A 13,317-nucleotide genomic window follows, 5' to 3' on the forward strand; every position below is an offset into this window, starting at 1 on the left:
GGAAAACACTTGGCAGTCATTAATGAATTAAGCCTCATCTCATCTCATTAAGCCTAGTAGGGAAGGCGTTCTATCCCCTTGGTATGGATGGGGAAAGCGAGGCCCATAGCGGTTACATGACTTGCTCCAGGTCACCCAGCCAGCGTGGGTAGAATAGAAACCACTTGTCCCACTTATTGAGGCTCACTCAGCTAAGCTCCTGCTGCCTTCCAGGAGAGGGCTGCCCGAACCACAGGGCACAAGAGCTGGCGATGAATAAGATGCTGCCTGTTGTGATCCTAGGGCCGAAGGCTTGGATTTGGTGTTTGTCCCTGGGAGGACGCAGCTAGCCCCAGGCAGCTTCGCTGTCACAGGCGAGCTGCAGGAGCCGAGCTGTGCAATTGTACCTGTGGCCCCAGTGTAACAGGGGCCCCCCCTTCCTCCACCCGCCTTCCTCCTCCTGGAGCATCCTTGCAGCCTTGGCAAAGCCCAGCGGAGCATCGGCTTGCAGCTGTCGGGAAGGCACCATCCCTGCCGCGGGGGACGCTCTGCTGCCACTGGTGCCGGCTTTGCACCAGCGCAGCAGCGCCCGCCAACCCAGCGAGCTCCCCGGCCAGGGGAGCCCCTCGCGGCCCTTCCCCTCTCGCCTGGCCCCGGCCTGGGCGCCGCGCCGGGGCGGGCAGGGCACGCCCCGCCCGGGCCACCCCCTCCGCCGGGGCAGTGGCCGCACCCGCCTGTCCCACTCACCAGGTGGATGTTTGCACGTTGGCGTGGAGATGAAAAGCCGCGCGCAGCCTAACCTGGCTCGGGCCCCGCCTCCGGAGGCGGCCGATTGGCTGTCTGAGGGAGCGCCGGGCTCCGATTGGGCCAGGGGCGGCTGTCGATCCGCTCGCCCCAGTTCAGGCTAGGTAGCGGTGGCAGCGCGGCGGCTGCTGCTCGGCGAGCGGCGGGCTGGGGGGGACGGTGCCGCGGCGGCCGAAGCATCCAGCGCGGCGGGGGCTGGTCTGCGGGCCGGGAGCTGCGGGCTGCCTCCCTTCATCGCGGAGCGGGGCGGCGCGCAATGCACCGGGCGGGAGGAGGGAGCCGCCGCCGCCGCCGCCGCTGCCGCCTGGGCGCCGTGTGAGCTCCCCGCTCCATGGCGCTGCCGTGCGGGCTGGGGCAGCGCGGCACGGGCTGAGCGGCCTCGTCCCCTCCGCCCGCCTCGCGCCGCCGAGTGGATCCGGGCGGGGAGGGAGCGCGGGGCTGCCTGGATGCCTTTGTCCCTCCGGCGGGGGGCTCGGCCGGGGAAGGGGGCGACGGGGCCGGCCGGCCGGGACCCCCGCTCCGGGGTCCGCCGCCGCTGCTGCCTGGTCCCGGGGCCGCTGCCCGCCCTGCGCTCGCCGGCGCTGCCCGACACGTGCCCCAGCCCCGGGGCGCTGCTCCCGCCCGGCGTCTAGCCCCGCCCGGCGGGGACGGTCCCGTGCGGAGCCCGGCGGCGGTGCCGTGCGGCCGGCCCGGGCCGGTAATGCGGCCTCCAGGATGCTGTGGTTCCCGGTGAAGAAGATCCGCAAGCAGTTCAAGCTGCTGCTGCTGCTGGTGCTGCTCACCCTGGCCGCGTGGTTCACCTACCTGCACATCAGCCTGGTGCGCCAGGGCAAGGCGCTGCGCCTGCACTTCGCCTACGGCCGAGGTAAGGGGGGCCCCGCGCCCCTCCTGCCCCCTGCCACAGCCGGGCAGGGGCTGGCGAGCGCAGCCACGTTCCTGCTGCAGGCCCTCCGGGGCTGCCGGTGTCGCCTGCGCCCCCCCACCCCCACCCCGTACTTTGTGGAGGCAACCCCCTTTGTAAGGCCAAAAGGAAGCGCCCCCCCTTCCGCCCTCGTGTGGTTTCTCTTAGGGTGGAGTTTGGTCTAGCCAGGACTCCTGGCCCTGCTGGGTCAGACCGACGGTCCATCTAGCCCAGAATCCTGCCTTCCAGCAGTGGCCAGTGCCAGGTGCCCCAGAGGGAGTGAGCAGAGCAGGTCATCATCAAGTGATCCATCCATCCCCTCTCGCCCAGGCAGTCAGAGGTTTAGGGATGATCAGAGCGTACTGTTGCATCCCTGCGCATACTGGCTAATAGCCCTTGCTGGGATGCTTCCTCCACAAACTTATCTAATTCTGTTTGAACCCTGTTTTTGTCGTTTTGGTCTTCACAACATCCCCTGGCAAAAAGTTCCGCAGGTTGACTCTGCAGTTTGTGAAGAAATACTTCCTCTGGTTAATTTTAAACCTGCTGCTTATTCATTTCATTGGGTGACCCCTGGTTCTTGTGTTATGTGAAGGGGTAAATAATGCTGCCTTATGCGCTTTCTCCATACAGTTAATGGTTTTATAGACTATGTCCCCCTTACTCATCTCTTTTCTAAACTGAGCAGTCTGTCTTTTTAATCTCTCCTCATATGGAAGCTGTTCCAGACCCTGATCATTTTTGTTGCCCTTCTCTTTACTTTGTCAAATTCTAATATATCTTTTCTGAGATGGGGCAACCAGAACTGCACGCACTATTCAAGGTGTGGGTGTAGCATGGATTTATATCGTGGTATTGTGATATTTTCTGTTTTACTATCTATCCTGATTGAGATCTTCTGAAATAATGAGCCTTTATTACATCCAAGGAGTGCTCCAAGAAGGGCTGTGGGAGAGAGGCAGCCCTGAGCCTCTGAAGCTGATGAAAGTGTCCCCATCACTGGAATAGCTCCCTTTGGCAAGAGCCGGGAAGAAATGGGCACTGTCGGTTACATTAGAGATGCATGTACAGAACACTCTTCCCCCAGGCTGGCTGGGTTACGAAGCTCAGGTCAGACACTTGGCTGTACTGCCAATAAGCTGTCCAAACTCTCCATGTCTTTAGTCTTGGCAGCGAAGTGTTTTTAGCAGCAATTCAATTCCTCTTTAGAGCAGAGCTAGATAATGGCTCCTGAGTCCGGGGCACAGAGCGCCAGTGTGTGGATCAGAGAGAGAATTCTGAGATGCTAGAGATCGCTTACAAACCAAACTAACCGGGCCGGTGGCTGAGCTGTCCAGAGCCCTGTTGGCAGTGTCTGGAGACTTAGTCCTTCATGCCAGCAGTCTGAGGGGTGCTGGAGGTGGCTTGGCTCCCGTGAAGGAGGGGGTTTTGGTAAGTCTATGGGCTGGTGCTCTTTGTTTAGCTTGTTTGGCACTCCCTATTGGCTAAGCTGTAAAGTCCTGTGATGCAGCACACCGGGCAGGAAAAACCAGGTGGAAAGGTAATCCTGATTTAATAGGCATATCCCAACACCTGGGGCTGCTTAGATAAAACCAGTTATTTGAGGAGCACACTTTCCAGGCCTCAGAACAGCGGGGCTCTCAAACTCTTCCATACCACAAACACTTCTTCCATACCAGGACCCTCTTCCATCTAGCTCTGATCCCCTCCCTCTCAGGAGAGTGGGGTTATGCTCCCTGGACATCTGTTTGTGACCCCCATGTGGAGAAGCCGTGCTGTAGAAGGATATGTTGTTGTTCCCATGACTGTTCTCATTCGCTGCGTTGTGATGGGTCTAGTACTGGAAAGTCATTCTCATGGCTTCTGGGAATCTTTGGGAGGGGGAACATCAGCAGGGATTTTCATGTTTCTATTTCCACGTAACTTTCATTTGTATCCCGTGCCCTTATTATGAGAAAGCGGGCCATTTAAAAATAATTATTCTCTTCTTTAAAAAGAGAACTGCAAAGGGGTAAACCATTTCTTGCTTGTGCCCTTTCTGCTCCATGCTTATGGCTTCAAAGACTTTTCCGAATGGCAAAATCAGGTTTGATTCTACTCTCACTTACACCAGTGTAAACTGAATATAACTTCATTGGTGTCAGGGGAGTTACTCCAGATTAGTGCCAACGTGAGTGAGAAGCAAGTAAAGGCCACTGAGACTTGACTTATCTGTGGTTTCTGGCAGGGGTGCTGGAACAATTTGTATAGTGGGGGTGCTGAGAGCCATTTACCCAAACTGTAAACCCTGTATGGAATGGATACCACTTGAAGCCAGGGAGTGCTGCAGCACCCCTGTAGCCCTAGTTCCAGCACCTATGGTTTCTGGAGAGCTAGAGTGGGATAATGTAGGCCCCCAATCCAACAGAGTACGTATGTAATGCTACTTATTGGAATAGTCCTGTTGTCTTCTCTGGGACTACTTATGAGAGTAAAGCTACATATCAAGTGTTTGCAGGGTTGGAGATGCAGGCTGAAGTCTGAGTGGGAGATGACTCACTCTTTCACAAAGAGCTTTTCTCCGCGCTGTTTGTTACATGTTTGAGTTAAATGGCTTTTAACCACTAAAACCAATAGCTTTAAAGAGTGGGTCTAAACATTTCCTTCCCTCTTGAATGAGGGAAGACAATGTTTCAATCCATTGTGATATCCTATCCATGCTGCAAAAACAGGAAAGTCAAGATACAGCTAATGTGACAAAGCAGGAAATGAAACTCCTTTGCTTGTGTATTAAACACCTGTTAGTTTTCTTTTAAGTGAGCTGCCTTCTCCCTTCTCAGCTGCTGTCCCACTAAAAAACAACCTGTCATGTAAGCCTAACCTCAAGAGTCTAGCCACTGCCTAAACTATTGACCCAGTTCAAAGAAGGTTTGACTAGTTGTCTGCTCAGACCTTGCAGCCTCAGCCTGTGCAGTGTGTGGGCTGTAAGACTGTGGCAGGTTGTTCCTGCCATCCTGGGTAAGCATGCTAACTAGCTGCAGGGGCGGGGTTTGGTGATCAGCAGTGGAAAATATTAATAGTGGGGTAGCAACATTTGAAGCCTAAATTTAACCAAGTGCCCACCCAATCAGTATGACTGGAGGAAGTTCGGAGATTGTGCTATAGCATCGGTCTCCCCGCAGCCTCAGAATGCCCTGCCTGTCCAGCCGAGGTGGTGTGTTCTGGAAACAATTGGTCAGACTGATCGGGCTATTCCCGATATCTGCCGAAGAGGATGTGGGTCTAGTGTTTTCTATGACTGCCCCTCCCTTGCGCACGCAACCTTTGACACGCCATCTGGGACACACTCCCCCAAATCTACAGAATGTGGCTATTTATTTCAAGTGTTACCCGGAGCAGTGAGGAAATGCGTTGCCACGCTCTGGCTCCCAGCAGAAAGCCCTGCCGTCACAATGCAGCTGAACGAACTCTGAAAAATCGGAGCTCAGAGGTGATGGTACCAGGACCAGCCTGAGGAGCTGAGCCTTAACTAATGAGCTGCTTGTAACTGCATGAAGCAAAGACCAGGATCAATGAGTTTAAGTTGCACCCGTGCTGATTCACACCTACCCAGCACTTTGTGTTGTCATCGAGACTAGTGTGAAGGGAGTGTAAAATGCCACCAGATCAGAATAAGAGTATTATTTAACATTTATATTATGGTAGCACTGAGAGGCCTCAGCCAGGTTAGGAATTCTCTGTGTTAGCCACTGATCTGAGTCTAAAACTTTTACACCTAGCCTGCCCTAGTGTAAGTGACAGCCCATGGGGCGTGGCAGTGAATCTGGCCCCATCTCTATAATGGTGTCGGTCTGTCATCCACACTTATTAGCTATTTGTATTGCAGGAGCGCCTAGGAGTGCTCCAGTCATGGGCCAGGACCCCACTGTGTTAGATGCTGTACAAACACAGAACAAAGACAGTCCCTGCCCCACAGAGCTTATAATTGAACTATAAGACAAGAGAGCAGGTTGGCACAGACAGCACAAGACCATAATGAGATGCTGTCGATCAGCACACCAGCTGTCTAAGCACTGTCAAGTTTTTAGCAGGCATCATGGCAAAGGAGAGTTTGAAGGAGGCCGTAAGGTGGCTTGACAGAACACCTGCTGCTTACCTGGAGATCACAGCCCTGCCCCAGATATTATGTGTTGATGCCCTGCACTGTACGGTGAACAGCTGTCAAGGCATCTGTGCCCTATGTAGCTTGAGATGTCAAAAACAGAAGGGGGGGAGGGACCCAGAAGGAGTAATTTTAGGATTCTTCAGATATTCTTGACTTCTGTTTTTTTAATTGATGGAGGCCTTGTAGAAGAATGGAGTGATATGGGTTTGGAGGAGCAGAGGGCTGGGAGGCAGTGGGGGAAGGAAATGAAAGGAGGGTGAGGCTGATGGAGTCAACTGAGCAAACAGGAGGGTGTGGGGATATGCGGGAAGAGAGGGATCTGAATGTGTGTCGCGGAGGGGAAGGCATTCATGTTTGATGCAGCAGGAAAGGAAAGGCCCGTGGAGTGGCTGGGAAGGTGGATGTGAGAGCAGAATCTGGCATGGTGCTTGTCCTAGTCTCTCTTGTCTCTCCCATTCGTGCTATCGCCTTGTTCTGTTCTATGGCACCATCCTGTTGCAGTGCAGTGGTGACAAGAGGCCCCAGTCAAGTTCAGGCCCCCGGTGTGCCAGGTGCTGTACAAACACACAGTAAGAGACTGCCCCCAAGGCCTTGCTGTTTAAATACAGGAGTTCTGCTCTCTCCAGGGAGAGGGGGGGAGAGATTTGAAAATGATTTCAAAACGTGGCTTTCTCTAAGCTGTTTTCTAACCAGCTCTGGCTGCTGGGATAAACTGTATCCAAAACTGTTTCCTAAGCACACATTGGAAACTATATTCTTCCAAGCTTCAATGTATAGATGGGGGTGGGGGTAGCGGGAAGTGTGTTTTTTTTTTTGTTTTGAAAAGAGAAGGATTTTTTGTCTTGATTTGGGCCCAACCAACTCTTGTTCAAACTGGTTTGGGAAGGAGCAACACCTGACCCTTGTTTGGAGATGGCGCCTCTCCATGGGGGACAGGGTCTGTTGTAGGTAGTGCACGGAAGGGCTGGGGGAGGTTCCGGAGCATACGCCCATGTGTCTAAGACGCTGTGGCTGTGTGCCAGGTGACTCTGTTACAGCATAGACACGGCTGTTAATAGCACAGACGTCACTGCAACCCAAGACCGGGCTGTGGTGGCAGCAATGGGTGGTACTCCTGTCTGGCAGTTTGTTCCGGCCACTGCCTAGGAGCCGGCAGCGTATCATGGCAGGGAAAGTGAGCTGGGACGTGGGAACAGTCAGAGATCTAGTTAACGCCATGCACATGTTCATCACTGTAACTCCCTCTGTGTGATTGACGAGCAAGGCTACACAGGAGCGCCGAACAGCGCAAACCATGGCAGCCCACCCATTGAATGACAGACGGCGAGAGAACATCTTCCCCCATGCTCTGTACTGGCTGCCTGTTTGCTTTTGGGTCCCACATGGGCTGTGGCTGAGCTGTGAGAGACCACCCTCCCGACTGTGTGACCCACAGACAGCAGCTCCTAGCAGGGCGGCTGGAGCTGTGCAGACCCAGGAGTGAGGTTTCTGGGACCTGGCAGCATGGGCATTAGGGCTGGGAGGGTGGGAGTTGCCTACCTGTGGAACTCCCTGCTGTGTAACATCTGAATAAGCCTATGCTGCAGTGATTTCAGGCCTGTTGGGTGAGCTGCCATGCCAGAGCAGACGCCAAAGGAGGAAGAGAGAGAAAAGGGTCAGGTCAAACCAAACAGTCTGATTAAAAATCTATTCCAAGTGGCCGCATTCGAGGCAGCAAGCTCAGGGTTCTTTAGGGGTTGGGCTTTTTGTGAGGACAAACGTCTGTGCTACAGTGTTAAGTGCCCTGTAAATACTCTGCATAGACAGGCAGCCATGTAGCCCTGTGGGTATTTCCAGTGATTGAGATTCTACTTCCCTTCTGCCTCCTAGGCTTTGTGGAGCAGCTGGAGGCTTAAATGCTGCAGCAGGCTGAGGCTGCTGAAAGACCGCTTTGGGTGCCTCACCACTAACTTATGGCTGCTTGCGTCCCGCTCTGGTGTGTGCTCTGTCATGGAGTTCAGCAGATGCCTCTGTCCTGCAGTGAGGAAGCAGGAGACGGTTGCAATCAGGTGGAATGCAGCCTGCTCCTCAGTGCACATCCTAGGCTGCTGGGCTCCCCTGTGCCTTCATCAGTCGCTGACCTTGTGTAGGGCCCAAGGAATCTGCACAGAGGAGGAAGAAGTAACCTTCCCCTGACCTCTAGCTCTGGGGAAAGATTCTGAAGACCATCTGGTGCACCAACCACATAGCTGAGTCCTATGCTCTGCCTAGCAGACAGATCGGTGGTCAGCTGACTAGAGCAGCGAAGGGGAAGATCTCCAGATCTGACATCCATTTAATTTAGTGTTAATAGTCTGGAAGCAGAGGGGGCGGGAGGGAGAGTTAGTTGGCTGCCACATGGGTCTTGTCTGGTCTTATACAGCTCTTTGTGTAGAGCAGGGTAGTCAATTCTTTTGTGTCGAGGTCCAAATTTCTTGGCCCAGGCATTGTCAAGGTCCAGACTCCAGAGAAGAAAGTAATTAAAAAAACAACAATAATGATATTAGTAAATAAAAAGATTTTGGGATCTGTTCAAAAGTGTCTAGCTGTCTGGATTTGGCCAGTGGTTTACCTCTTGACTACCCCTGGTGTAGAGGCGCCTCTGTCCCAGTGCCCAGCATTTCGGCCTCCAACTTCATGGGATTGATGACCCCAGAGGCTGCGTCTGGCTTGTTGAGGTGGGGAGAGCTCTGTAAGGTGAGACTCCGGTGAGTTGTTCTTGGTGCTCCCCCAGAATGTCTCATTGACTCCAGGTGTCTGCAGTTGGGTGTGGCACATCAGCTTCCACAATGTGAAAAGGCTGCTTCCCAGCACTTAGATCTTGCAGTGACAGGTGCTGCGGAAAGCCCTTGGAGAGAGAGCTGTGGGGGGCAGTAGGCAAGCTGAGGCTAATGCCAGCTAGACAGAGGCTGCTTAGCAGTAGGGGGAGGAATCTGCTGACTCCAGAGTTCTGCTTTCAGCCCAGATGAAAGGGGCTCTAAGGGCCAGTTTTCAAAAGCCCCTTGGGTGTGACCTCTTTTGAAAACCTGCCTGTGACTGTCACAGTGGCAGCTGCTGAGGGCTGAAACCTGGGCTGTGGTTAGGTGCCTAAGTGAGAGCCGGAGAGCTGCTGGAAACCCCGGTCTGGCTGGGGGTGCGGCGTGATGGACAATCTGGCTCTAACTGGGGGTGGGGTGCCCTCTCTGAGTGTGGGAGGGAGTGTTCTGCACTCAGAATAGGAAGGGGGTGTTGTGGGGCCTACAATGTTGGGGTGGCTCTTCGAGTCAGAGACTGTTCGCTGCCTCGTTCAACCCTGCCTGCAATGGTTGTCTCCTTGAGCAGAGAGCTTTGCTGCCCTGCCCCAGGCCACTTGCCGTAGGCATTTCCCCCCCATTGGGATCTCTGGAAAACCTCCCTGTGTGGGGCTGTGACTGGCAGACCTGCAGGCAGGTGGGTGTGCCATCACAGGGGGGGCTGGGGCTGGTTGCGGGGGTATGTCCATGCCATCCCGAGAGCTCTGGGTGGATGTGCTGTTGTGGGGGCTCGGTGGTTAGGGCAGGAGCCTGGGCTGGGCATGCTATCGCGGGGGCCGGTTGCCGGGATGGGTGTGCCATCACGGGGGACTGTGGGAAGGGTTGCCGGGGTGGGCGTGCCGTCGCGGGGGCTGGAGGTGGGCGTGCCATCGTGTGGGGCTGTGGGTGAGTTGCCGGGGTGGGCGTGTTATCGTGGGGGCAAGGGGCAGGTTGCTGGGGTGGGTGTGCCGTCGCGAGGGGCTGCTGGGGTGGGCGTGCCATCGTGAGGGGGTGGGGCTGTGGGAAAGGTTGCCGGGGTGGGCGTGCCATCGTGAGGGGGTGGGGCTGTGGGAAAGGTTGCCGGGGTGGGCGTGCCATCGTGAGGGGGTGGGGCTGTGGGAAAGGTTGCCGGGGTGGGCGTGCTGTGGCAGGGGATGGGGGGAGGGTTGCCAGGGTGGGCGTGCCGTCATGCGGGGCTGGAGGTTGGTTGCCGGGGTGGGCGTGCCGTCGCGGGGGGCTGTGGGAAGGGTTGGCGAGTGCTGTTGTGAGGAAGAAACGAGGTACGGTGGCGCGAGGGCCTCCTGGGCGGCTGGAGGAAGGGCGCGGGGCTGCGGGTGGCCACCCTGCTGTAGGTAGTGCACAGAGGAGAAAGCTCTTGTCATGGAAGCAGTGAGGGGAGAGAGTCAGTTACTCTGCCCCTTCCCCTGCTTGGGCCGTGAGTGGTCTTGGGCAGGAACAGCAGGGAGCTCCCTTGCTGAAGCCTGCAAACCCACCCACCCCCGCTCCATAAATGCATAGGCAAAAGCAGGTCTCTGGGCATTGGGGAACGAATCTGCTGGGCTTCAGACTCTAGACCGCGCCCGCTGCTCTCCCCATCCCAGATCGGCTGGCAGCGGGTGTTAAATTAACTGGCTGTAAGCAGATGCCCTTTCTGCAGGCTGAGGGTTTGGGCATGTGTATCTCCTGCTGGCCGCCTACTCCCTTCCCAGACGCTCCACGCGAAAGGCTGTGCTAAGAGTGGCAAAAGGGTGGCCTTCGCCGTGCCGCAAACGGGCCCACGGCAGGTGGTTCCAGCTGGGGATCTGGCACCTCTGGGTAGCAGCCCGGTGTCCCTGTGCTAGGCCAAAGTTGTCGTGCCTGGTGGCTGGGGGGTACATGTGTACCTGTGCGCTCCACCTCCGCCTGGCGCCCACCCCCTCCAGCAGCGATAAGGTGCAGCCTGGACTGGCATGTTCAGGGGCTGCTTGGGTTGGGGAGCTGGCTCCGAACCAGAAAGACATTATGTTCCTGATAAAATAAATCCCTTTCTTATCATCTACAAGTAGATAATTACCCTTCTCTGCCTAATTTAACACACAGATTCCTCAGCTGAAATAATGAGGCCATTACGGTGTTCTCCTGGCTGGAAACCGCTCCAAGTCAATGGGGCGGAAACGTTAGCGCGCCAGGTAAAAAATACAATTAAAAAAAAAATGAAATGATTCATAATGGGAGATGGGAGCTCTGGGCCCACCAGAGACTTCCCTGGCAGGCGTCGTGCTGAGGGAGGTGAGCTGGCACTGTAGGAGCCGAGCACACGACAGGTTTATTTGTCAGGAGATTTAAAGAGCAGGCTGAATGAACTTGCTGTTGCAGTAGTGATATTCCAACCCCGGGCAGCAGAGTGGCGGCAAGGGGGCGGGCAAATGTGTTTGAGGGCAGGTGGTGAAGTCTAAATGGGGTCCCTGGAGGGGGGGGGGAAACTCTGGGGTCCCTTTGAACTTCACTGAAATCCATTGACCGTGGGACGCAGGACAGGCAGGTGGTGGGGAAGGAAAGAATTTGCTCGTGGGGATTGGCTCCCTCACATAAGGACATTGGCGCATGGCGGGAGAGGTGGCTGGGAGCAAGACTTGGAAAACCACCTCGGCCCTTGCTGACCCGGGGATGCTGTGCAGAAGCGGAGGAGGAGGAGGCGGCTCTGCTGGGATGGTAGTGGGGCAGTGTGCCAGTGAGAAGCCCACTCTCCTCACAGCTGCTGGGAAAGAGGAGGGTGCTGGGATTTGTTAAGCTGCTGTCTCTGGACCATGCTTGGGAGCCGTTTTTACATATTGGGCCCTCACTAACAGGTGTCTAATAAATGTGACACCCTCCACCCCCATGTCTGGCTGCTGGAATGGCGAGAGGGGGCTTCTCTGTCCTGCCCCCAAGCCTCCTGATGGAAGGGCAAGTGGTACCCTGCACAGTTTCTCACCCAGCCCCTTGGCTGCTACCAGGGATGGGGCTGCCTGCTACTCTGCCCCTCGCTGAACCTTCATTCTGGAGTGTGGTCGCCTCTTCCAGAAATAGCTCCACTTTCTGTCTCTACTGCTGCTTACAGCCTTCTCCAGCAGTTGAAGTGATGTGATTCTTGACTCTTTCCTTGCTGCTCGTTTTGCTCCATTGCTGCCTGCCAAGCTATAAGCAGCCTGGGAGGCATTGGAGCTGCCTGCTCTGCATTGGATCACATTTGGGAGGGTTTCTTCACAATCAGAAGGACAATGTCACTTTTTTTTTTTTTAATGGAAGCCTGAAGTTCTGCAGAAGTTGGTCGTTTGTCCCCTCCCCAAATCAGTGAGATTCCCATGCAAGGATGGCAGGTAGTTGAGTGGATTTTTTATCCCTATTTTAAAGATCCCATCGCCACCAGTGCAAGAGGGGTGTATGTCTAGGGGGCAGGGGTGGGAATAGTGATCAGTGCACAACAGGATGTACAAGACTGTCCTGTTCTCGTTTGATCATTCATAGGCCGGCCCGTAGTCCCCTTTTCGGGCACTAGGAATGGAGGCGGGAGAAACTCCTTTCCCCGTTGCCCACCCCATCCTCAGTCCCCAGAAGAGAAGGCACGTTGTCGCCTGAACTGGCCCTATGTTTGCTCAGGGCCCTGTCAATTTTAAGACCAGTCTCATTTGTGATAGTAAATAGGAGGGAAGGAAACTCAGGACAATCTGACTGTATGTGTGGCAGGCAAGGGGAAGGATCCAGCCAGCCGGCAAGGAGTGGGTGGGGCTTGTATGTTACACCTACAGCCCTGTCTGTCTAAGGAGCGTCCCCCCTGGAACGTGCCTTCTTGCTTTTATTTGGGGGGCGCAGCTCCCCTCTGCTTACACGGGAAGCACTTTGGCCATGTAACTATGTGGGAACTGCTGCATAGTGGCAGGTTAACTACGTGAGAAGTGCCAGGGGTTACAAGGTAATCACATGGCAGCTTCTCTTTCCCAAGCCGTGGCACGGGTTGCATGGGAGCTAGCGAGGCCCCTGTAAGGTATCCCTGACAGCGTAGCGCCCATGCTGGGGAAGGCTGCCAGTCTCTGCTTCTGGCCGGTGAACTTGAGCAGTGGCCTTGCCTCTGTGCGGCTTTAGTTGCACTCTTGTAAAGTGAACGGAGGGCTGGAGAAAGGGGCTGGATTGATGGCTCTGAGCGCTGGAGCCCTCTGCTTATCGCTGAAGCAGTCCAGGAGTGGGAGATTCGGGGCCAGAGCAGTGTGGAAAGGAGTCCTTATTGAAGGCTACCTTCTACCCACCTTCTTGCCTGGGCTCTCTGGCCGCAGTGTGCTCTGAGCTGTGCTGATGCTGCTCCTGATCGCGCAGGTGTGTTTCAGGAGCCGTTGAATCTGTTTAAATCAAAACCGGTTTAAAGGCAGCAGCAGTCCTGGTTTATAATCTACCAGCCTATGTGGCTACACTGTTTCCCCCGCCCAAAGCCGGCTTCTCAGCAGCACTACCCGGGCCCCCAGCTCTGTGTGTCTGTTCTGTCAGTGGGATTAGTCCCCCCAGAATGCAAGATGCTCTCTCCAAAGGTGGGCGTGTAACGGCTGTGACTGACAGCATGTCACAGAGACACCCTCCTCCCCCAATCCCAACATCCTTCTCCCCTGCTCTGGGCAATGGACCCTATGACCCCGATGGACCATTTTTCAGGCAGCGTGCCGGAGCAAGGGGCGCTTGTTCCCGTCCCGTCC

The 13,317-nt window shown here is 55.5% G+C and overlaps 1 protein-coding gene across 2 annotated transcripts in view; it reads left to right on the top strand.

The window, feature by feature from the left end:
* Positions 1 to 953: 953 nt before the first annotated feature.
* Positions 954 to 13,317, top strand: part of B4GALNT4 (beta-1,4-N-acetyl-galactosaminyltransferase 4) — a 125,381-nt gene continuing 113,017 nt past the window's right edge. Inside the window, exon 1 of one of the 2 annotated variants that reach the window (XM_037899494.2) lies at positions 954 to 1,648. In XM_037899494.2, the coding sequence (XP_037755422.1) occupies positions 1,498 to 1,648 (151 nt within the window). In that variant the 5' untranslated portion in view covers positions 954 to 1,497. The remainder of the gene's footprint in view (positions 1,649 to 13,317) is intronic. The other variant, XM_037899493.2, reaches the window with a different exon arrangement.

This window comes from Chelonia mydas, chromosome 6, assembly GCF_015237465.2.
Source record: "Chelonia mydas isolate rCheMyd1 chromosome 6, rCheMyd1.pri.v2, whole genome shotgun sequence".
NCBI lineage: Eukaryota > Metazoa > Chordata > Testudines > Cheloniidae > Chelonia > Chelonia mydas.